This window comes from Manacus candei, unplaced genomic scaffold, assembly GCF_025592945.1.
Source record: "Manacus candei isolate 608988 ecotype Guabito, Panama unplaced genomic scaffold, ASM2559294v1 h1tg000034l, whole genome shotgun sequence".
Classification (NCBI taxonomy): Eukaryota; Metazoa; Chordata; class Aves; order Passeriformes; family Pipridae; genus Manacus; species Manacus candei.
This window is the reverse complement of record NW_026138082.1, coordinates 664,643-689,701: the sequence shown is the minus strand read 5'-3', so window position 1 is coordinate 689,701 and position 25,059 is coordinate 664,643. Positions and strand designations below refer to the sequence as shown.

General features: G+C 40.1%; 1 protein-coding gene and 1 long non-coding RNA gene across 3 annotated transcripts; both read left to right on the top strand.

The window, feature by feature from the left end:
• The first annotated feature begins 6,700 nt into the window (after window positions 1-6,700).
• ABRACL (ABRA C-terminal like) lies at window positions 6,701-10,945 on the top strand. Its single transcript, XM_051792456.1, has 3 exons — window positions 6,701-6,831; window positions 9,095-9,161; window positions 10,393-10,945. Exons 2-3 carry the CDS (start codon window positions 9,101-9,103, stop codon window positions 10,575-10,577), a joined length of 246 nt encoding a protein of 81 aa, XP_051648416.1. The 5' UTR covers window positions 6,701-6,831; window positions 9,095-9,100; the 3' UTR covers window positions 10,578-10,945.
• Window positions 10,946-18,383: 7,438 nt separating this feature from the next.
• On the top strand, window positions 18,384-22,900 carry LOC127473169 (uncharacterized). 2 transcript variants are annotated; one of them, XR_007905303.1, is made up of 3 exons: window positions 18,384-18,402; window positions 19,854-20,033; window positions 21,530-22,900. It is a non-coding gene; the product is annotated as an uncharacterized LOC127473169 (long non-coding RNA). The 2 variants fall into 2 exon arrangements; XR_007905304.1 differs by having other exon boundaries at window positions 18,384-18,448.
• The last annotated feature ends 2,159 nt before the right edge of the window (window positions 22,901-25,059 follow it).

Genomic DNA, 25,059 nt, shown 5'->3' with positions numbered 1-25,059 from the left:
AAAAGGTTAAGACTTATTCCAGAAGCTTGCAATTCACAATTATAATTAACTTTGCAGATGAAAAATTCGTAACACTTTAGTGTGAGATGAAGAAGAAAATGGGCACATCATTTGTAATCAAACCATATGGTGTGTTTAAAAGTGTAAATTGATTTGATGATAGTACCTCCCTGGTGGATATTTGTTAACTCTTTGAAATCAATATACAGTTTAACCTGCTACACTGTGACAGAAATTTCTCCTATGCTATTAAGTCAATAGGTCAGACCATATGCAATGCTCTGTAGGAAGCCACGGTGGGAACCTCATCATTGTTCTCTGTTGCAGTTTCAAACAGCTTGAAATCAAATTATTTAGGACCAATGACTTGTGGCTGCAGTGCCAGTGAAATCAATAAAGTTTGATGGCATGCAAATTTCAATCTCATTTGGATTTCAGTGCTGGCATTCTATCATGAAACCAGAAAAGAATTCCTAAAAAGCAGTTTTAATATAAATCTTATGCTAAAAAATACACTTCCTCATATGCAGGCACCAATAAAATGCTTCTGTATGTGACTTCAAAATATAGTATAAATTCAGTGTAATTTCAAATATTATCAGATTCAGATGATCCAACATGCACCTTAAGCACAGTTTTTCAGCTAAGAACCTGGCATGTAGACCAAAAAAATTACAAGTTTATCCCTAAAAATGCATATGAACAGGAATCTTGCATTAAGTGATTATTAACGTTCATAAATTCAGTGATAAAGAAAGATTTCTTACTTCTTTTTAGCCAGCTGTAAACTTCTGTGAACCATGCTTGCATTCTGACAAATATGAATCCACAGTTCCATTTCAATAAGATTTCCTCCAGAAAAAGATTTGATGTACTTGTGTCATGAGTCATTATAAATGCCTGAGCTTTAGGAAGGAAATTTATATGAAAGCAATAAATAAAGATATTACACCTAGAGCTGTATTTGATGTGAATGTGAATAGTAATTCCATATTAATGTAACTGTCATCTCTGCTACCATTATTTGATATCTTTTATGCAAAGCCTCTATTTTTGGTTTTCTGAAAAAGTCCCCAAAATACCAGTCTGTGTATGTATATGTATAGAGGGAAAGGGAAAAGGGGAGGTGATTTTTTTCATTACGCATGCCAAACAAGAGGACAGAGGGACTGGATTATTCAGCTGCTACCATGCTGCCTGGATCAGGGCATGTACTCTGTTTCCTTGTGACATGAGATTTTCTGATAGCAGGAATCTGAGAAAATAATTAGTCTTCATGTTCCTCTCTCTCAAATATTCAGCTGCTATAGCAAAGAACAGTATGTAACACATTAAATACAATCAGCTATTTATATATTTCTTTTTCTCTTTGTAAACTGTCTCCAAACAATTTTTGATACTCTGCTCCCTCAAGACTTTACTGCACATCCCCTTTACTTCATATCCTCTTGTGCAGAAAAGCATCACCAAGCTCAAAATAACACCCCTACTAATTCTGACTTTGTGCCTATTTAAGGATGCTTTGAGCTCAGTCTTACAGTTTTCAAGTAACTACTCTCAGACACATGGTTAGGGTCATCCCATAGTTCCTCTTACAGTGTGTGCTGTATAACAAACATTATGGGCCCAGTCTTTTAGCCTGTACTGATACAGCATCCTTCTGTTATTCCATGCAGAGGTTTACTCTTGGCTTAGATGTAGAGCAAGTAATTTTGGTGATTTACTCCAAGAATTTAAGTACTCCTTCTCTTTTCTATTCCACTGTAGCAAAGATTTACATGCTAAATTTAGGAAGAAGCAGCATTACATTGTTTGAGGCACCTAGCGAAAAACAAGAAGAGTGTGATGCACTGAGGCCATTCCTGAAATAAGTCCCCTCTCCTGGACAGACACCAGTGAGTAACAGCAAAAGTGAATAATTCCATTTGCCTCAATAGAAGTGCTCATTCAAGTGCCAAGACTCAGCAGTCACTGTGTTTGTATTTATAGTCTCTCTTGTTCTGAGGCTGGTCTGGTGTGTTTGCTTTTACACTAAAAGAAGTGTTTATGTTTTGTTAGGTTATGTTTTCAACTCACTAAGAGAGTAAAAAGTAGAAACTGGGGGGTTTTTTTCTGTTTTCTGTTTTGGTTTGGGCTTTTTTGGTCATTACAGGGAAGTAAAGCTACAAGCCCATACAATTAATATTTTAAAATGTGGCTCTACAGGCAAATTCAGGGAAAGTTTTTCAGAGCATCGCTATTCTTTTCGTTTTGGTAAAATTATTTTCTTTCTTGAAACAACTGCTGACTTAAGACAGAGAGAACAGGCAAGTAAGACAATGATTGGATAAGGAGTTCATAAGAAAGTACTATTTTCCAGGTTGATTGGCTTATCTTAAAAAATGTAGTTGTTCTGACTATCTCTAATATCCATACTCTCTGAATATTGCTTATTCCCGTCAGATTTCTCTAACAGCATTGACTTGTAGTGGGTTTTAATTTCTCATTGCACCCAAGGACCCTGTCATGTTCTAGAAAAAAGATACTTTACTTTTTCTGTGGTGTTACAAAATCCACGGGAATAAGGAATGTAGTAGATCCTCTACCACTTGAAATCTTTAAATCATATGAAGACATATTTTTTTAAGACCTGTTTTAGCTTGGGCTAAAGTGGCTTTATAACTTCATGTTGAGTCATAACCCTACAGTGGGTTGCGTAATACAGCACACCCATGATGAGAAGTGACTCATGGCAGGTTGATGACACAAATACATGATGGGACTGGGCGAAGACAAGACACTTATGCACACTCTTGTTTGAATCAAAGCACTACAGTTTACTTCTAGCTTTGGAGACAGTAAGGAGAATCTGGCATTTTGCACAGGTATAAGTTACTGGTTTTAAAGCAAAGAGATGGGACAGGCACATGCAGCAGGAATTCATGTCTCTTCTAAATCAACATGTCAAACAAAAATGTGCTGGAAGACAAAAGTAAGACCTGAAGTATGTAAGAAGAGTGTTAAGATGATCTCATCTAACAGTGAAATCTGCAAATGATGGTGTCAGTTCTAATGATTTTTAGCTGAGGAGGATCTCAACAGAAAACTGTGTGTATGCACACGTGATGTGTCTGCCTATTCACAAGCACATATAATATAACAAAAATTCAAGAGAACAGTATACAAAACAAGAACAGCATAGGTTACCAACATATACTAGTAGAATGAGAATATTTAGTTAATATGTGCTAGAAAACATTAAAAATGGCCATTACCTAGCAAATGACCATGTGACTTTCTCTTACTTTTTTCGGTCTTGGCCATGTGCTGTTACACACCTGTCTCTGGAGAAACCTGTTACAATAAGATGTTTACAACATGTTTACTGTAAACATTAAATATTTTTACAAAACTAATTTCTCATGGGGTAAGAAGACAGCCTCCATTCAGAATCAATAAACATCTGAAAGGTAGGAGGAGTCAAAACGGTAGAGCTGATGGTCAACTGATGTTCATGAGGGAGAAAAGTTACTAGTGCACTCTTAGTACCATTTCTGTTTGGACCTGTGCTGTTCAAAGCTGTCATTGAAGACATGGGAAAGGAAGTGACAAAGTTTGGGTGATCCTATTTTAAATCACACAGTGAAACAGCTGATGATACTGGAAAATACTGAAGTAGTATACTGTGGGGGAAATAATTCCACTTATCTGTAAAAGAAAAATTAATTACTACCACTTTGGAAATAGTTTTTGACATCACTGTGAGTAGTGCTTAGCACTTTTCAAAAAGGCAAGTAAAATGTTTGGAATTATTAGGAGCGAGAACAAAACAGAAAACATCCTTATGTCTTTGTATATACCATACACGTGCAGAGTAATGCTACTGAGTTCTACTAATGCAATCCCAGAGAATAACACAGAATTATTTGAAAAATTATAAAGAGAAACAAGAGGGATCAGCAACACGGAAAAGCATTGAATGTGATGGAGAAAGTAGAAGATGTAATAACTACTTGCTCCAACAAAAGCCAGGAGAGATTTCATTGATTTTACTGTTTTCCATATACCTGCTTGGTCACTGCTGGAGGCAAAGTGTCCAGTTAATTGATGGTTTGATCAGATGTCTACTGTGGTGTTCTCAAGATACATCTTGTCTAATTCCTCTGTTTGTCTGCCTTCACGTAAAACTGTGCATCTGGGGGGACAGCAGCGATGAAGTGAGCTGTCACATTAGAATAGTCTGTTTTAAGGCTGAATCTCTTTTAGTAAATGCAGAGCACTTTTAGTAAATGCAGCTAAAATGCATAATGAATTATGAGTCTGATGATGACCTTCACCAATGATATGAAATATGTATGAGCAATATTTCCATGTCTGTCCTGAGAGCTTGTAAAGGACAATTTTGCATTTCTTTCTTTTTTAAAAAAGTATAATTTTTTGTAAGTAGAATGACTGAAAATCACCCTCTCCATAATTTTCACATTTCCTGCTGACTGCTGCTGCCCCTGGAATGACATAATCAGTCACTTAGTTCTGATGCTGGGTAGCTAATTTTCATACTTTGGCAGCATCACTTTTCCCTTAATTTTCATGGTAACAGATGTTTTTTATTTCTTATTTACTTAAAAGTACTTTAACATTAAATGACTAGGAAGGGCCATGAAACAAACAGTAAGGAAAACATCCTGTGTTTTGATAATCTCCTCTGTACCTGGGAACCAATACTTGGGTATAACACTTTCTTTTCAAAAGACAGAATTAAAAAAAAATTATTGCACTTTCTCAAAAAAATGAGTTAAAAGAATAAGATAAGGAATTACAGATGTTTGTTCATCTTTCTCAGATGTGTAGTTGATCTGCTTCTTATACATTAGCAGCTGTGATTCAAAACTGAAAAGAATTTTTAACATAGATTTCATCAACAGCATAATAATACTTTTGGTCTGAAAAGTCCCAAACTATTACCCATAAGAACAACCACATTATGCAAAGCAAAGGCCTACATTATTTGTGCAAATATAATGGTGTTTTGATGATTAAGAAATCTAGAGTATGTACAACTGAAAGCATGTTGTTAACAATAAAACCAGAAGATAAGCACTTTTATTCTATACTGCTAAATAACCAAAATCTTCACCATATTTGCTAACATACTAATTAGATTACCTTTTAAAAGGTTTATCTCAGATTTATCTTTAAAACCACTCTTTTTTACTGTAGTATTTAGCATTGCATTGGCCAACAAAATGAAGACCTTCAGAAAAACAGTATGTGTATATGGCATCACATCCACAGAGCATCCGGGCTCTTTAGATACTACATTTTCCTGGGAATTTTTACTGTCTTTTGATTCAATGTCATTTACTTCATTATCAACTTAGGAATGTAGCCCTTTTAATCTTAACCTGTTTTCTGAACTCTCAGGGTTTGTTTTTTTAAAAGAACACTCCTTACTGATGTAAAACACGGCTAATCTGTTCCAGAAAATGTTTTGATATGCTATCACTTGCCGAATATATAGCTCCTTGAGCAGAAAGCAGCATGGGGTTTTTTTTGACTAACCAAATATTCTGTTACTAATAAACAGTGATTATTCTAAGGAAAAGCTAATCTTTTCCTGAAAACACCATCAAAAAATCCCAGGAAAAAGCAATGGGCTTGGACTACAGTGGAGTGATTTTATCCTGGAGTGATAAAAATATGATCTTCTTGGCATCATTTCCACTGTGCAAATCAATTTATCTAGTTGCAGGTTCAAGCCCTAGCAGAGATAGCTTCAGTGGTTTAAGGTGCTGTTAGCTATTTATTCATGCCTACACCGTGGATGGGAGAATATAATAAGGGACCAGCCCTAACTGGCTCAGCTCACAGTCTGAGAAAGTATCTCAGCCTCACCTTTAGAATCTAGTGCAGATAAATGTGAAGTGCAAGGGCTGGAAATAGTTTCTCATATCAACTCTGCTTTAAGGGCAGTCATGCCTGATAAGGAGGTGGGAGAAACAGCTGGGAACAGCAACGCTTTCGGCAGTGCCAGTGTGAATTTTCTGGAGAGGTTTGGTGCGAACCTTGACTATGACTAGGGGGTTGGCAGCAGCTTCGTTGCTTTGTAGAAGTTAATGCAACTCAGCTTTAATGCCTGAGTCCTTGAGAGATGATGTAGATATTTCTGTCAAGAGGAAGCAAGAGAGACGAAAGCAGTTGTGAATGCCGTGATACGAGACAGAAAAAAGTAAACTGCATTCTTTCTGCAGTGTAGAGTGCAAGGGTATGGGTGCTGAATGAAAAAACAGATAAACTGCAACATAACTTTATCTTAGTTAAATAGTATTAACCCAGCTCCTTCATTTTCCTTGGAAAGAGAACTGTTTTTCTAGAAGAAAATAAATGTGGGGGGCATAGGAAGAGAACGTGGCACAATGTCACCCGGGGAAGCCAGCAGAGATGACGAGCATGGGGCATGATACGGTGACAGAAAGTGACTGAAGGAATACAGTGCATTATTGAAACCTGACCCTCTGGAAGAGAGGGAGCTGCTGGCCTTGGAAGGCGTTTTTCTTAAAAAAAACTTACTAACGCCCTTGTCACGGGAAGAATTTAGCCCTGGCATAACCCGGGGAGAGAGAGGAGAGCACGGACACTCCTACTGCCTCCGCCACCGGCAGAGCCCAGGATGGCCAGGAGCGCCGCCCCGGGGCGGTGGGAGCCCAGCCCGGGAGGCGGCCCGGCCCCGGCGGAGGCAGGGCTACGGCCGCCCGCCCCCTCGCCCTGCCCCCGCTCCCCGCCCGGCACCCCCGCGCTGCCTGACACGGCTCCGCCGGCGGCCCCGAGCGGCGACAGCGGCACCGGCACCGGGTGAGTGGCGGCGGGCGGGAGCGGGTCGGGGGCGCCGCCCCGGCGGCGGCCGTGCTCCCACCCCTCCACGCCGGGGGCAGGGAGGCGCTGCCCGGGCAGTGGGCGCGGCTGCCGCTGGCCCGGGCGAGGCCCCTTCCCGGTGCTTCCTGCGCGGGCGGCGGCGGCGGGAGTCGGATCCCGGTGGGGTGTGGGAAGGGGACCGCGCTCTGCTCCCGGCGCGGCCCCGCCGAGGAGCCGTCGGTGTCTGCGAGGGGAGAGTGGGCGCGGTGGGTGACAGATGTGTGAGCGTTCGCAGCGGTTCGGCGCCCTCCTACCAAATAAGGAGAAGTTTAGCTTTCACACCACGTAGTGAAAAACCACGCTGGCTTCCAGCGGCGTACTGGCGTCAGAAATATTACAGTCTAATAGTTGTCATGCACTTTTGATAGGTGGTGTGTTGAGTCGTTGACAGTATAAAATAAAGATTTAAGTATTGCGATACTTACTTCTCTACTTCCTTACTCCTTGTGTAGCCACACTTCTCTCAGAAGTTTTGCCCAAATAATATAGAATTAATTTTTTTTTCATTCTAAATACTGCTATTTAAATTGATGGTATACGTGCATGAGGAAAAATAATATTAAATTAATGTGAACTTAAACCAGCTAAAAGTAAAAAAGAGCCTTTAAAATGAAAAGGACATCTTTAAAGAGAAGCTAATTATGCTACTGTGATGACCAATATTAAAATTGGCAGTCTGACAAATTAATAATTAGTGTAAGCTTTCTAGTACATGGGTCGTATTTCCTTGGTGATGTGCGACAATCTCTTTAGGGCTGAGTTAAACAAAATCTAGGAGTTCACCTAAGGCAATTGGAGCTCTGGATAGTTGCTGTTACCACGTGTTAGGGATGAAACAGTAGTTTGAAAGGGGCTTTGCCCAAAACCCGTGCTGATAGTTAAGCTTGCTCAGTTTCGCATGTTAAAAAGACAGATTTTTTGCAAGTGAATTTGGGATCTAAAAATCAGGCTCTGTTGCAAAGGGGTTTTTTGCTCTTTGGATAAATTGTAAGGTGTTATTGTAAGAGGTGGAAATATGTCACTTTTACCTATTTTAACTCAATAAAAGAAGAAAGGAGGGGAAGCTCTTATGAAGAGTTTGTGATGCATCCAGTTGTCAGTTTTTTAACTCCACTTACGTACCAGTGCAGAACACTGGCTTCTTGAACAATAGAGTGGGTGTCGGTGCTCAATGAGCACCTTTTAGACAGTGCTCAGCTCCAGAAGCTCTCAATGGTTTTTGTTCCAGGCTGCATTGTTGGCATTTGATGCTTTGCTTTGTCTGTGAGGCTCAGTTTCTTGTGCTAACCTCAATGCCAAAGATTTTGCTTAAGGAGTTCAACATCTAAAGGTTTCATTGTGTTGGTGCTGCTTTGCACAGCTCAGATCACAAAACACCTTTCAGGTGTCTGCAGTTTTTAACCTTGGACACTTTGTAGCCAAAGAGCGTTTCGTATGACTGCGGTGTTGCCCGGTGCTGAGCTGTGTATGGCTAAACTGTTGCAAGGCATCAGTGTACACTGGTGAAAATTGCTGTGTTTCACAGCCAAGAGGTGTCCCGGAAATATTTGGCAGTTCCTTGGGATCACTATGAATGAAAATAAATGTTGACTGCCTTAGATTACTTGCATAGTTTGGATCAGTTCTGCTCTTAGTAACACATATGCAGGAACTGCTGTCCTTTCAGACGCTGTGTGTGTAGACCTGCTGTAACTGGCTGGATGTCTGCAGTATCTTGCCAGCATATGTGGAAAGCTGTGGTATGATTTAAAAAACCAAATCTACCACATATCCCAGAGAGGAATTTAAAGGCAAATGTTCCATTTTAATTGAGGCTGTTGGCAGAAAGTTGCAAACCCCTGAAGACCTGTGGCGTTAAAGAGTTGCTCTGACTCTGTGGCAGTTTAAGCTCATTCTTCATAACAAGCAAGGTTCCTCCTCCTTGACCTTCCCACATCTTTCATGTTTTGAGATACATTCTAAACACAAATGTAAGGAGCACACCAAGATTGTAGTTTTTGTTCACTTTCCCTCAAATGTGGAGGTGCAGAGGTTCTTTATCTGTTCAAGACTAAAATCTTATATTATCCTGTAGTCATGTGTTTCCAGGCTACTCGGATTTACGAAGTGTGACATTCCTAAAGAACAGAGAACAGGCCAGAACAGTGCAAAGGATATTTACAGGATTCCTAATAACTTCGTAAAAAATTTATTTTACTTGTAGGCCACAATGAACGTGGAACATGAAATTAGCCTCTTAGTGGAGGAGATTCGGCGGCTGGGAACCAAAAGTAAGTATTGTAACATCTCTGACTGTACAGATGTAGTCATGTCATAGATGCATGTATGTATATGACATATATATTTCATACAGATGTAGTCATGTTATATCAACCTATGAACCTGGCAGATTTAATTAAGCAGGCTCATAACTTGCATATGCACTTAATGTTGGACTGTCTGGTACTACCTGTGTCCCATCCTTTAAAGTAGTTCTGTTATGAAGTTAAACATTTAAGCCTCTGCAGCAGGGAGGATGTAGGCCTGAAATCCTGCTCCCACTAAAATCACCAGGAGTATTGGTTTTCAATACTCACTATAGTGATCACAGAAGAAAGTTGCACCTTTTCCTTCCACCTCCTTCCTTGGTAACTTCTGTACTTCAAAACTCATACACTTCAATTCTGTTCATGACTGTATTATTTGGAAGAAATTGATCTGTATGCCTAAAACTAATCCAGGAGTTACAGGTGTAGTCTTAACCTTCCTTAATCTTGCGTAGAAGGTAGCCTTTTCTCTTAAGATTGTTTTTTATTGCTAAAACTCCTCTTTTCCTTACAATTATTTATGCAGTTTGTGGATGAGTTATCTGTTCATATATGGCAGTTCTAATGTCATTTGTTCAGTTCCAGTAGTTTTTCGAAACCTAAAGGGATATATATGTCATGTTTTGTATGACTGCATCTGCTTTTTAGGAGTAACCTCACTAACCTTAAAATATATTTTAAAATTCTTGCTTTGCGTGAGAAATGAGTTCACACTGCAGCCTTTTCAATGTGAACCTCAAATACTAATGAGTGAAATAAAAATGTGAAAAAATATTTAATGTTTGGTTTAGATTTAGGTAGAAGCAGCAGGGAATTGGACTTGATACTTATGGGTCTCTTTCAAATTGAGATAATCTAGGATTCTAGGGTTTTAATTATTTAAAACTAATTTCCTCCTTGTGCTTTGAAGAGGTTCAGTAGCCTGTGCTTGTCATACATTTCAGAAAGCCATCAGTAAAAGTAAACATAGCAGATATGTGGTCCTTGATATGAGTCTTTGGAAGAAAATGGAAAGTTATACCAGGCAGGAGTTCTGCCTACGGTTTATCATCAGCATTTATAATATGTTCCCCAATAAATTGGGAGACACAATGGGATTTACTTTCAATGTTCTGACTGTGTCACCTTGTTTCCCCAGCAATCTCCTAACTAAAAGGAAATCTGCATGTGTTTTCACATTACATCTTTGATTTAGATGCTGATGGACAAGTGAGTGTGAAATTTGGTGTGCTGTTTGCTGATGAAAAGTGTGCCAACCTCTTTGAAGCCCTGGTGGGAACTCTTAAGGCTGCAAAACGACGGAAGATTGTCACTTATCAAGGAGAGCTACTTTTACAAGGTGTTCATGACAACGTGGATATCATGCTGCTGCAGGACTGATGCAGTGTTTCAGCTATGCATTAATGGAATTGTTTGAAACGGTGACTTTCCATATCCTCTGAATAAGGCTGATCATTCTATGGTGTTTTGATGTATTTTATATATCTTTATAGCCAAAAGAAAACTGTCCTATTTTGGAAAACATTCCCTTTTGTAAGTCTTCCTAAAATGGTACTGTATGTAAGGTAAAAGGTGCCAGATCTTTTTCTCTCTTTTTTTTTTTAATTTTTTTTTTTTTTAAATCTCAGGTAATTCTCTCAAATGTCTAGTGGTTATTTTCAACATAAGAAGAATGGAACTGGTAATTTAATGTTTACAGATCAAAATGTGCCATGAAAGTATAAAATAAAAGCACATACTTAAATTTGTGTAATTCTTATTGCTTTGGTTTCTCTTCTTATTTGTAATCTGAAATGAAAGCAAACTGAATTCCTGCAAGGAACATATTTAGGCAACTGTACAGAAAGCATGGCATTGAGATAGAAATAATTTTGCATCATGATTCAATAGAAGAATGACCATCCTTTAGAGTGACCAGATTGTGCACAAAAAGGCATGAATGTTAGATGTACCTCATTCGTCTCTGGCAGTGTCATATGCTTTCATTTTCTTATCCTCTAGACTTTTCAAGGAAGTGGGTGAGGAGCTCCCTGAATGCTTTCATGTGGTATTAACCAGAAGTTAGTACAGCAGCTTCAGATTGTGATTACTTTCCTCAAAGAAATCATACTTTTTCTAAATCACTGCAGGCAGAAAGTAAGAGGAGAAAGGAAAAAGCTCTTTCAATTGTTTTCTAGCTTACTGCTAATTCTTCTTAGCAGGTAAAAATGCTCTCTCCAGTAGGGAGAAAGAGTTGTTGCATGAGGGAAGCAGCAGTGGGTGAGTAAACTGCTTACTGCTCTTTGCTTACACTCTACAGCTGCAGCGTTATGCAAGTGCAAAATGCTTGAAAAGTGTGTCCTTTTTTCCAGATACAGGAAAAGCATGCACAGTTATGGAATTTCTACAAAGCTGTGTCATTCCAGCTGCCATTCCTTTCATCTTTGTTTGTTCTGCTTCACACAACAGGAAGACAACTTAGATCCTGTATGCAAACAGATCTGGGCTGCCTCTGCCTGTGCTGGCCCCGGGATCTGGAGAGCAGGGAAGTGATATGCAGAGAAACTTGAGCTGTCTGGATCTAAGCCAGCTGGAGTGGAGAAGTAGAGCAGGAGCTCAGCACAGCTTACTGGCTCCAGTGCTCTGTCACTCCGATGCAGCAATGCTGCTTCCAGACCTGAGCTGGCAAGTGCCTGCACCCCTGCACTCCAAAGGCAGAAAGAAAGGGGACAGACACCCAGGCCTTCAGCTGGAGGGGTGAGACCAGACAGCTCTGCATTACCAGATAACCACAGTCTTCTGCTTCTGTTTTGTTGAAAGCCTGAGTCATTGTCTGGGTTCATAGGGTAGCCTGAGTATGCTGACTGATTTTTTTTGTGATTGTCTGACATGCCAGTTTTGGTACAGAGGGCACCAACCTGCCCCAATCAGGATGTAGTTCTCTGTACAGGCTCGTGACAGTTCTTAAAACGCTGAAGGTGGCTCAGCCTTGAAAATTTAGTGAAAACAAATCAACCAAATGAGTAAGTGTAAGGCTCAGTGCTGAGTAGGAGTTGAGATGGGACTATGAAGAGACTTTTATGTATCTCATTTAAGATTTATCTTAGCAATACTAATAAAAGTGCTCAGGGCTTCTGGGAGCATAGAAAGAGACAGAGTAACTTGGCATTAAAACAAATCTGTAACAATCGGAGAAGAATGTGACTTGTGTACTGCCTGAGGGAGTTCAGATTCATTTTTCCTCTGCTTCTGAAAGCAGAAGAAGAATAAAATTAACAAGGATGTATATCCAAGAATTGTCCTCAGTACAAAGTTTAATGTATCTTCTGGCTCCAGAATTGTGTAGGGTTCTTCACTCCAGGTTAATATACAGGCACTGTTGATTTATTTTCCAATTTTTTTTTCCGAGAAAATCAAATACTCACGTTTCTTCACATGGATGGGATCACACATCTGTTAAGGAAATAATTACCACAGCAAATGGCCTGGACATGAGATGCAGTTCCTGGAGCACTTGACACAATAGTAGAAGGGCTGACTATAGGGAAAGCATTACCTATTTCTGTAAACAGTAGTACAATCAGCAGTCCCCTGTGATGGGTTCCTTCAGGCATGGGTCTGAAGATCTGTAGGTCAGTCAGGAGCACCAGTGATTCCAAAATAGAAAGTAATTCTCCTGACTGTGAGGAAGTAGAAGGAATCAGAGATCTTTTGTAACAGCATAAGAGGTGTCAGTAGAGCTGTTACCTGCATGTGATAATGCTGGGAAATTAGCAAAAGTATAGCTTAGTTAATTCAGACTCTATAAGATCCGAGAGCATGGTGGAACCTTGAAGAGAGGTTAGATGAGCTCCAGGCAAATCTGGCTGGTAAAATGTAAGATGCTATCAGTGCGTATCTTCAGCTGGGACTGTTAAAAGTAACTGATTGAGTGGAGTGTGTGCACTTACCTCACCTCAGCTGTTTCCGTGCAAAATGCAGTGACTGGAGATAAACATGCTTTTCAAAGCAGTTTTGACTAAGCTGTGAAGGTGCTGAGGTGCAGGTCATCATAACTGCTTGTGAGAGGTGGTGACATCTTAAACTTTGCAGCTATTTCTCCTATGAGCATAGTTCTTTTGCTGGGAGCATGAGCAAAGCAAGGGTTGAAATGTACATGACACTATCTTTTACATGCGTCTCTCATGTTGGAATGAAGTTTGAAAATGAATATTGTGTTTTGCTTGTTTCTCATCTCTCGTCCAGAGATTTGCTGGAGGTATTCTTTCTGCTTCAAGGGATTTCTCTTGGTGACAGCAATGTCACTTTTGCCATTCATAGCTTTGTAAAGCTGATTATCTTTGCCACAAAAAAACACTTGAAGGAAAGAACAAGAGTAAGAGGAGCAGGAAATTCTTACATGCTGAAAACTTATTATATTGCCACTGATATTAGTGGTTTTATTTAAAGTTACTTGAATGTTGTAGGAACAAGCTGAGATTCTCCTCTACTCCAGCAGCACAAAATGCTAAGTATGTTTAAACAGTTGCAGAGCATTTGCCAAGGAGACACAACATGAACCAATAATTATCACAGGACTGGCCTTAGGGCTCCATATTAAAACGTTAACCCATAATGTTATCTTTGTATCACCTCCACCTAATATAAAAACAAGTCCTAAACATTTGTTCCATACTCTGCAGCATAATCAATGTTCAGCATTACTTGAAAATCCTGTCTGATAACTGTATTATGGGAATCATGCTTTCAAGGACTTAAAAAACCCCAAGGTGTTTTTTTGGAAGCTGAAAAAGTCAGTAATTTTGCAAAATTCATGTTCTTGTTCATGTCCTTCTTGAGAAAGTATGGGACGTTTGGTTTGTTACGGATCTTTTTGTCTGATGTGTAAGAAAATGATTCATTCCAAAGTCAGCCACAAAAGGTAGAACTAAATATGAACAAAGCAACTTGAAGGAAAGTGAGCTCCTAGACCAAAAAAAGGTGTTTCAGTTCTCTGACAGTTGTTTGGAGCTGGTGATCTGACTAGATTGAAGAACAGGAGTTTGGTGGCCCGGAGTCATATTTAAGCCTGGATACTTTTAAGGACCAAAGTCAGTGTGACATACTTTGTTTTGAAACCCAAGAGATGATGATATATGCCAGAATACTGGGGGGTGGGGAGGGGGGCATTCTGCTTTCCTACAGATCAGTTAATGTTTTACTTTGTAAACTGCCTATTAAGCTTATGCAAAAGGTTTGACTTAGGTGGACTTGGATCTACCAGAGTACCTTGCAAACATCACATACTTGAATTTAAGTATTCCAAGGCCACGGAAGGTACCTGCAATGCAATTATTTCCATGGTTGTATCTTGACTTCTGTGTGAACTGCTACACAGTGCTGAAGTCCTGATGAATGGTGGTGTCTTCAACTGCTGTTGACTATCTTTTTTTTTTCTCTAAGAAAACTGAAAACAGATATCCAAGAAAATCATACTGTGGTCCAAAATACAAGTTTATAAAGGAAGCTTTTTAGAACATTAGCTGCAGAGACAGAGCAAGGCCTCTTCACTCATAAAGACCTGGCAGTAATACATCTTCTATTACCAAAGCTTCACAAAAGACCTAATTCTGCAAGATATAGATATTAATTATTCTAACATGATATTCTGTGGCACTTAGCAGACTTAGCAAAGACCAGAAAATGCAGATCACTATATTCCCATGCAAACATAATTGTCATTTTACTGAGTGTTTCCCCACTCAGAAAAAAATAGGTTTTAAGTACCTGTTATACCAATACATACACATATTATGCATATACAATTACATGGTACATACAATTTTTCTCTCTGGAGAACAGCTTTAAGCATGGCAAGGTGGCAGCAAAACTCTTAGTGTCACTCAGCTTACAGTGGTTGTGCAGGAATAAGCTCCAAAAAGGAGCAAGATGATGGACATAATGCTGCTGTATTTGTGAAAATGCTGTACTAGAAAATGCTCAGGTATAACTCTAAGCATTTCTCTGAAGGGACATTTCATCTGGATTTGATTTGACAAGACTTCGGAGAGTGTTTGTAGGTCGCGCTGCTCCCTCTCTAGGTTACCAGACTGCTATTTAACCTCACCGAGTCGCCCAGGTGGTCTGGCAGAGATAAGCATAATCTGCAATGACATCTAGGCTACACCACAAGATAATGCTGCGTCTGGTGCATTATTCAAAATACCTGCCAGCAGACTAGCTTCAGCTGCTTAAATATGCATCTACAGTGTGTTTCTGGCTAAAGCTGTACACAGAATGGCAGAACTAAACTGAACTGCCACCCTCAGGAAAACTTTATTGGAATAATTTCACATTAGGGTAGTTTATGTAACTAGATCCTAAAAACACTGCTTTCTAGAAACACTATCAAGCACTTATCCTCAACTAACCCATTCAACTTATTTTTAAAACAGAAGTACCTGGAAATTTTGACCATACAGATTCCTGGAAATCATTGGACTGGAGCAGTTCTTCAACCTGCTCTTGATTTTTTTGAGAATGCCATTTCAGATCAAAATGCTGAAGAGATCTTTCCTTGAAAATCAAATCCTTAGGAGATCTAAATTGATATAGGTGCTGGCTCTTAGAGCAAAGGCAGATCACTGTTTCTTAACATCACCTGTAACATCAACAGTCTTGACTAGGATCCTGCCTGCGTGTATTGGAGAGTACTAATCGGTACTTTTGTCCTTGTCTTTTACTCTGGTACATAATAAATGCACTGAAGGGAACAGTTTGGGTCTTTTGCATAAGCTTAATAGACAGTTTACAAAGTAAAAAATTAACTGATCTGTAGGAAAGCAGAATGCCCCCTCCCCACCCCCCAGTATTCTGTCCATAGGGATCAGCACACACGTCTTAAGTCCACCAGGATCTTGTGCTGGGAAGCAGGGACACTGAGTGGTCCTCAGCTTTTTACAAAAATGTCTGATTTTCTCCTTAAGCATCCACTAAGAGACTTTTTATGATCTTGGCGAATGGTTCTGGCTTGAAGAGAATGGGAGCATCAGCAGCAGGTGGGCACAGGTTGCTGCCAGGCCCCTGCATGGCACATGGTGTGCCAAAAAACATGTCAGCAGGTGAGAAGAAATCACTACATAAAAAACTGTGCCTCAGACTCCTTGGGAAGCTGGTTTGCACTTTTGTGTCAAGCAACATCAAGGCTGAATGGTTTGCTCAGAGCCAAGAGTGGGATTCCCTAACCTGCATCTTTGTGGTGTGGAATACAATGCTGCTCTGTGTGCTTACATTTGTATTGTGTTACATTTAAGCAAGCCCAGCCAGCTGGCCTGATAGTGGGGAAGTGTCATAATGGGACTTCTCAGAATTGTTCTCTTCTCTATAAACACTTTTGGCAGTTTATAGAATCACAGAATATTTCTAGTTGGAAGGCACCTTTAAGTTTGAAGCACACATCAGCTTGGTTTCCTCTCAAACACCTTGTATAGTGAGAAAAATAGCTCCCAATCATGCTTGGAACCCCATTCAGAGGTGTGCACCCTAGTAAGGGTCTTGACAGCTTTGTTGACATTACTGAACACATCTTGTCTTAGAAGTATAACAATATGTGGCCCAGAAACGGAAGGGTTAAAAAATGGCAATACTGCAGTCCCACTGCCATTACTAAGTTTAGGCCTGTATGCAATGTGCTTCCCTTACATTTTTAAAGCAGCCAAAGACAGCAGGGTTTGCACTTCGATGTAAAAGTGAAACCTTCCCCTCTGCAATCTGCAGCCTGCGCACCAGCAGGATGTTGTGGTGGGTGACAGCCAGGGGTGAAACACTTCTGCAGAAAAGGAAACAAAACCAATCCATGTCAGCAGAAGCAAGAGGGAGTAAACGGTATAAACAGTGCAAACTAAATGATACTGGAAATTTTTGCTTTATGGTAATCCAGACTGCTAGTCATCATGCAAGCACATATTTTAAATTGCTATGTTGATAATCTCTATTTTAAACAAAAAAAGAAACATCACTGAAACTGTCTAGAAAACTCCTAACTTGAGCCATACCTTGCAAGCTGTGTTACTGTCAAGTCTCATGTAAATCTCATTTACTCTCCTGTAAATGTAAGAAACAAAACTAATAATCTTTGCATTATTAGTTACAGATGATGGCAATGATCTTGGCCAGCTAGTGATGTCTTGAGAGTATGCAGACAGTTGGCACTTTATCTATTTATAATTTTTAAAATGGCAGTGCCATCCCTTCACTCCCACTCCACTTCTCCCACATACACTCAGCATTTTATGAGTCAGGCTGCAAAAATATCAAGAGGCTGATGCAAAAATTAGATTTTGGAAAGTTCTTTTTTAAAGAAGGCTTGAGGTGCTTTTTCTTTGCTTTCCTTATTTTCTGGCTGTGAATGGGTCATATTTCCAAGCCTTGTACTGTCTGCAGTACAAGGACAATGTTTTCATTAAATCTAAAATCTGAGAGTATTGTATGATTAAGGCGAGGCCACGAAAGAAATAAATATTTTTACACCAGATTTCTAAGAATGCTTTTGTATTTCGTAGAATCTTTATTTTTGCAAACATCTATAAATCAATGGGATGGTTCACATGAGATCAAGCCATGTATTAGGCTGTGGCTATAGAAGCAAGAGGGCAGTCATGAAAATCATGAGTCTTATCACTGCGTTCAGTACTTATGCATGTTTCCATCCTCAGCACAGGTAGTACACATCAGGCCATTCAGGCATAACATCATGATCCTGTGGCTTCATAACTACAGTAGTTAGGGATACCATACCATTAACTAGACGATACCAAGGCCACAGCTTGGACATACAATCATACTCTAGACACATTTGTCTCATGAGAGAGGTTTATATTACTGTCTTCACCCATTAGCATTATGTTTCAGGTTTAAAGGTTCACTGGGGTAGTAGAGATGTGAAGGCTGCTGAGTGACCTGGTCTCCTGGTTGCTGGAAGGCAGCAATCCTGGGGGACAAGTCCAGAATAAAACTCCTGAGTAAACCTGACGTTCTGCTGGGTGCTCAGCCCAGTCCTGCCCATGATTGTGAGAAGGGGCTCTGCTCCGGGGACACTGTTGTCTCTACTGTGGGTACAGCCGCGTAGCTCCTCCTCACTTGGAGGCCCATAGGGTGAGGGGTGGGCATAAGGCCACCTTCTGCCTCTGAGATGTGCCTTTTGGGGTGATTATCCAACAGAGTGATATCTCTGAGCTTGTTGGAGAAGGTAAAGTGTGAGTTTGTGTCTGTAACATCAGCAGTCTATTTTACAGGTATCTATATTTTTTGTTTTACTTTGTGGCTCTAGGGTATGCCCAAGCAGCATAACCCTACTTGTCATACTGCGAAACATCTCCATCTTTGCGTAATGGGCAGACAAAATAGCCTTTTGAATTCTTAGCCCATAAATCCCAGAAAAATCTCTCATAAAGGCATCTGATCACAGAGCCCATCCCTGTGGCTTTCCAGATAGCACCAGGGCTTTTTGGTGGAAACTCTCCAGTATAAGTATTGTACTTTGAATTTGTGCAGTTATGTGTGGGGCACAGCACAGGCTGAAGGCCATGCTGGATGTGCAGCATGGCACAGCACAGGCCAAAGACTGCTCAGGTTAGCTGTGGAGTGGATGACTGATTCCTTGATGCACAGCAGTCACAACGCAGGTGAACTTAGTTGATTCCTTAACGCTACTCCTTGGCTCACTTCTGAAACGAAGTCATTTAATGTACCAGAGAAAATGGGAAGAAAAATTGGGGAAGTACTTTCTGTTGTTTTCAAATAGAGTAACTTGTCTTTGTGGGAACTTGGGTATGTCATGTATTGGAGTGGACTTTACCTTAAAAACTGTCCCAAGGGGAATTTTGCCAAATACACATTTTCTATTAAGTAAGAACTGTATTGTATCACATAGGATATTAACAGGTACTTAATCCTACTGGGTGTCATGTTCTGTTTCTGTGCCTTCCTCTTCTTACAAAGCGTTGGTCTTTTCTGATTTCCAGAGCTGCCAGACACTCTAATGTTGGCCCATGTTATACTGACCCACACATTTTCTTTTCTGCTCTGTTGTGTCTGAACTGCCGATTCACTGTCCAGGGAGCAGACTGTGGGAGCTGTGGTTACAATCAGGGAGGAAGTGTGTAGCAGTGGCAGAGACATGACTGAGTTTCATTTTGTAATGTTCACTTGCTTTATTCCAAAAGACATGCTCTCTCCTGTAGTCTCTTGCCTTTCCTTTTTGCAGAAGTTTCATTTCCTACATGGTGGAGCAAATGAAGCAAGGATCCTCATTAATTCCCAATCTTGCTTCTTTTTCTTATTGCTGTTCTCACTATATGACAAGATCCCTGTGAGAAAATAAAAGGAATAACATTTAATTAAAGGTTATCTTTCATTGTACATACACTAGGATTCAAATTAAGGTGCCATGGAAGGTGTAATTTATAATTCTAGAATGTTTAAACTCAGTCTAGAACATATTATATAAATGCTGTATTGATGAACATATATACTTATTGATAAGCATTATCTCCATGTTGATAAGCATTTTTACATATGAGTCTTCCATGACGAAGATGGATAAGCAGGGTCTCACTCTGGATTCCTGTAGGAGTTGTTCTTGGTAGCATACTCTATCTTCCCTCTTCACAAAGGGCTCATGCTCTGTTATTCTGGCAGGATACTGGTGAGGCAAATGCAGATGGCAGAAAGACTGCAGCAACCTGAAAAATGCTGTTTGTCATCCGAGTTTGAATGGAACTCCATGGAAGGCAGGCAGCAAACTTGTCACCACTCTCCCCTCCAGACTTGCAAGGGCTTGCTATGAGGCAGAGGTAGCACTGAGCTCCTCCAGAAAAGGTCAGATATCTTTTGCAATAGCAAAGACTAATCAAGCTAAATATGTAACTCCTCACAACCTGCACATAGAAGTTCAGTTTGCTCTCTCATATCATTCTTACTGCTGATCTAAGTCATGGCAAAAGGCAGGGAAACTTTTTCAGAAGAATGATTTTGGCATGCTTAGAAATTTGGTAAACTTAGAAATGTGTTCAATTCTTTTTTTGTGGATACACAATGGCTTTTAGAAGCAAGTGTAATGTTTAAACACATGCCATTTGATCCCGTCACTAATTACATCTTACCGAGCATCACCAATTGACAGCTGTTTGTTCCTAAATCCTTTTTTTAGAGATTTCCTTTCTTAACATTTCCTATTAGCACAGTACTAGGTCTCAGACAGTGGAAGTCTTGCATAAATAATATAGAAACTGAATGAAAGCTGTGTTTTCCCTTTGGTCCTCAAGAATGCCTATGAGCAAGGTTAGAGGATGATAGTATTTTCCTACTCTCCAGCTGATGTTGCCCGTAGGAATGAAGCTGGTGTCCTTCCAGTCTTTTTTCACTTTCATTTTATGTAACTTCCACAATTTTGTGAGTGTCCTTCATCTTTCTATCTTTTTTCTGCTTATTATAGCAAGGCAATCTCATGGAAGCAAGAAAATTTTATCTCCAGCTTCTTTCTCCTTGCAGAAGAGAGCATTTGTTCATTGTGCCTTTTCACAATGATGGCAAAATGACGTACAATTATTACTAGATTAGAAAAGGTGTTTGTGCTCAGTTTGCACAACAGCAGGTGATTACATCAAGTGTAAACTGCTGTATGATTAGGCCCAGTGTTTCTAAATATATGCAGAGCTACAAAGGGTAAGTTATACTGGAAGTTTTCCAGCAGAAAGTATTTGATCTTACAGCTTGTACTTTGATGTTTGTGGAATATGTTTCAATCAGAGCTGTAAGATTGGGCTTAACATATTCAAAGCAGTTTGAATCTTTCAAGATCATGTCTTTTTTCCATTTCCAAACCCAATGGCTTCAAATCATCACATTCCACAACAGCTGAAGTGATTTATAAGTCTTAGTGCTGCAAACTGCAGTCTTCCAACCTGGAACTCTCTCCACAAAATATTAATGTTCCCCAATGATTTCAAATCACTTTGCACACTGTAAAAAGAGCTAGGCAATTTAACACCCTTAAAAACTCCCTATGTTTGGCAGAGATTTGTATTTAAATCCTAGGCATGTAGAAAACCAGGCTGATACAAACCACAAGATGTATTATTTTGTACCTTTGAACGTGAAAGGTATTTCCCAAGTTTTTTTGCTCTGTTAGTCAGCTAAATGTGTCAGAGTAAGTAAAATTACTCTCTGCCTCTTAAACTTCAGCAAGTTCTTGTAAAACAAGCCAAGAAAACTGGTGGGATTTTTTTGGCATAAAATGCAAACTTATATTATGCTTTCCTAAAATACATACTGTTTCTCACTACTGTTTCTTCTGTCCTTTATCTTCTCCATAGACTATACAGAACCTCCTGTTCAGCGTGGGGCATTGTTTATATAGACAAGAGGGTGGCTCTGAGACCATACAAAGAAGATCGAAAGCTGCATTCAAGGATTAAAGTAAATCTGTTGGGTTTCTTCCTCCTCTTCCCTTTCTATGATCTGGTAAAATGAGGGGACTTAGAGTAACAGCATGTGAGGTGGGATCAGTGGGTGCTTATGTGTTGGTTGGAAGCAGATGGGCCTTCCAGATTAGTTGCCAGTGGATACAAAAGTATTTGCACAGGTGGAGTAAGAACAGTCCAGTGTGGGAATTCTCCTGGTTTGTGGGTTTTTTTGTGGTTTTTGTTTGTTTGTTTGTTTGTTTGTTTGTTTGTTTTTTTGGGTTTTTTAATGCAGAACAGTCTATCCTACTTTCTGGAAAGAAAAGGCCAGGGCTTACTGCCTTCCCTAACTAGTTGCAAGCACAAAATCTGTCCCCTCTACCCTTATGCACATAAATACTACCTTCACTCATGCTGGTTTTGTCTGGAGATGAACTGCTTCAGCTGGTTCAAATTCTTTTCTCTTCCTCATGTTCATTTTGCTCTGCACTTTTGTTTCCCCATACAGCTGAAGTCCCTGCTGGTATTCTGGATAACTAGAATTTTGTCACTGACCTGGTAATGTCCACAGAGACCTAACCTTTGTTATTAGCCCTCCTGAATGTAAGTGCCAAAATCTATGTGTTTGCCTTATCTCATCAAACTGGAACCAAATTCTGGTGTCAGCACATTGCTGCCACAGCGCTCAGTCAGTCCCCTTCAAGGCTATAATGAAGGGCAATAGCAGCCATGGACAATACTTGTGGTGCAAAGTGCAAAGGTTCTTTGATAAAAGGATTCCTTCCTGAGTATGTGACTAGGGGATTTCAGCAAAAACCCTGAGAGCAAACAAGCTGAACCACATAGTTCTTTTATAGCACAGAGAATTACTGATGTGTTAGTAGGATAAATCAGATGTCAGCTCTCCCAGAGCACCAGGTTTGGCCAAGCATATTATTTTCTCTGCTAAGTTTGATGTTGTGTTTTTAAAATTTATTTACTTATTTATTACATTTTCTTTCTTTGTCCTGTAGCGAGAGGAAAGGTCTGCAAACTGAACCATACCTGCATGCTTACATCAATCTCATGGTCCTACAAGCAGAGTCTGTAAGATGAACTGAGCCATAACTACAGGAGCAAGAAATTTGTATTGGTTTGCCTTCAAAAGGAACAGTCAGCTATGGGACCTGTGAAGCACTTACTGTTATGCCTCTGAGTTTAAGGAAAGTCCAGGCTGTTGGTTTTATTTTTTAAGGAGAATCTTTCTGTATTTGTATGCACACATAAGAAATGTTGAAAATTAAATGAAAGTGAAACATTAGCTGTTCTTCAAAGCTTGTCACTGTTATTTGTTGTGCCTGCTATTTTGCTACATAGCAGCAACCAGAATCCTCTAGAAATACTGTATAGGGCTCCTCAAAGACCTCAATTCATCTCAACAAAGAAAGAACAAGTTACAAGAAGCCAAAAGTTAAGAAGTTCTATGTGCTCCTCATAAAGAGGGAGCACACTGGATACCATGACAGGTTGACTGCCACTTTCCTCGGCTCCAGAGGAGCTAACTTGAGTCTGACTCTGAAAGAGAGCAGTTGTGTTGCCTGAGGGGGGCAGGATGAAAGCTAGCATACTAGAAAGTTTGGATAGCTGTTTCCCAGTCCTGGCACTGGCCCCAGCTCTTTCTGTGACTTGTTTTTCCTGTATGTAAGGTGAGGGTTTCAGTATTTACTTACTTGGCAAGGTGAAATGATGATTAATTTGTCTTGGTTTTTGCAGTCTGATGTACAGAGTGCAATTAGTTGCAATGTGTGCACACATCATCCCCCGGGCAGGCCACCTTCAGGCTGTTCTGCCCAGCACTAGCATGAATCCCAGCAGGAGCAGCTGCTTTCAACTCCTCCTGAACCAGGGAGGGAGGTGCCTGGATTTTCCCTTCCTCAGTCCCACACGAAGCTGATTGTTTGTCTTCCACCTGAAGGTTTAGTGCAGGTGTGGGCGTTAACCATTCCCCAGCTTCTGGGCTGTGGTGATGAAGATCCAGTGTATGTGAGCTGGCAGTCATAGGTGGCCAATTGCATTATAGATTGCCCAGAAATATCACCCTTATCCTTCAGTCAGGACAATGCCTCCCATGAAGACAAATTTCAATCTAATTGTAACAATATTCTTTGAGTATAATGAGACATAACGCAAAAAGATTGTGATGACAACAATATAAATCAGCACAGCAGTTAATGGGAACACCCCACAGGCCATTCACGCATACGCTTCCATTAACTGGTCTTAGTTCTGTGACTTCATTTTTTTTCCTGTTTCACTGTAAAGGATTTGCAGGTCTGGATATTAAATCTATCTGAGTTTTGTAACAGAGAAGTGAACAACACTGCAATCTAAATTTAAACTCAATAACTGACAGCCTACTCTTTCTGATTAGAGAAAAAAAAAAGGTCATCTCTTCCAAGAAACTTCACCTCTTCTCAGTGTTTCCAAAGACTGAATATCACCTTCAATCTCTCTGCCCTTTTCATCATGCGCCTGGGGCTATACTCCATAAATTCTCTATGGATTCACTAGCATTGCTAGAGCTTGTGGCATTGCTACAGGTTCCAATGCCAGCTTCTCTTTTCTGTAATGCAGAGGTCTATAGTACAGAAAAGAGGGAAAGAGCTTTAATGATCTACTCCAGAGCCCCCAGTCCTACTTGGAGATATCAAGGAATGATGGTAAATTAGATAATGAAAAAGACCTCAATTTTTTTTCTTCTTCCTGGCTCATAGAAGATTTTTCTCTGCTAGAAATTACATATATACTACAAGTTCGTTATTATAATTTACACTGAGTTCATGCATTTTTCCTGGTGTGAAGCTCTGTGATACTCAACCCACTTTTATTTTGAGAGTTGAAAAAGACTTCGTACAGCAAGAAGAGAGCTTTCAATCTGTCACAGGAATGGCACTGAGGTTAAGTCTGGCAGCAACGGCTGTGCCAAGTAGAGATGCTGTTGGCATTTCTGTACCACCTTTGTGTACTTTATCACCTTTACCCATCCCCATTCTGCCCACATCATCCCAACTATTACTTGTGGCAGAAGTGTATTGAGTTGTTACCTAATGGAGTCTGCTCCTGAAAATCACAGATCTCAGATGTTCATAGCAGCAGCCGGACCCAGACTAATAAGTGCCCTCACATCAAGGGTATTTTTCTGTGGTGAAGCAAGTACATTGGGTGTTCTCTTATCTTCTCCTTTCTGAGTTTTCAGATTGCCCTGAAAGCTTTTTTTTAACTTTTCATTGAAATTATCTGAGGCCCCTGTTAATTTGATGCTGCAGCCAGCAGTGGGGACTTTGAGAGACCTCAGGTTGCAATACCCACTGCCTGGATTGTGTCTCCATACAAGCAGCCCAGGAGGACCCAAGAGGGAGTAGGTAAAGCCAAGCATACTTTAGGGTGTGAATAAGCACAGGGAA

Bases quoted from the DNA above. Each gene is read 5' to 3' on its own strand.
- ABRACL (XM_051792456.1), top strand. From the start codon at position 9,101: ATGAACGTGGAACATGAAATTAGCCTCTTAGTGGAGGAGATTCGGCGG. The intron at 9,162-10,392 runs GTAAGTATTGTA...TCTTTGATTTAG, and splicing joins TCGGCGGCTGGGAACCAAAA to ATGCTGATGGACAAGTGAGT.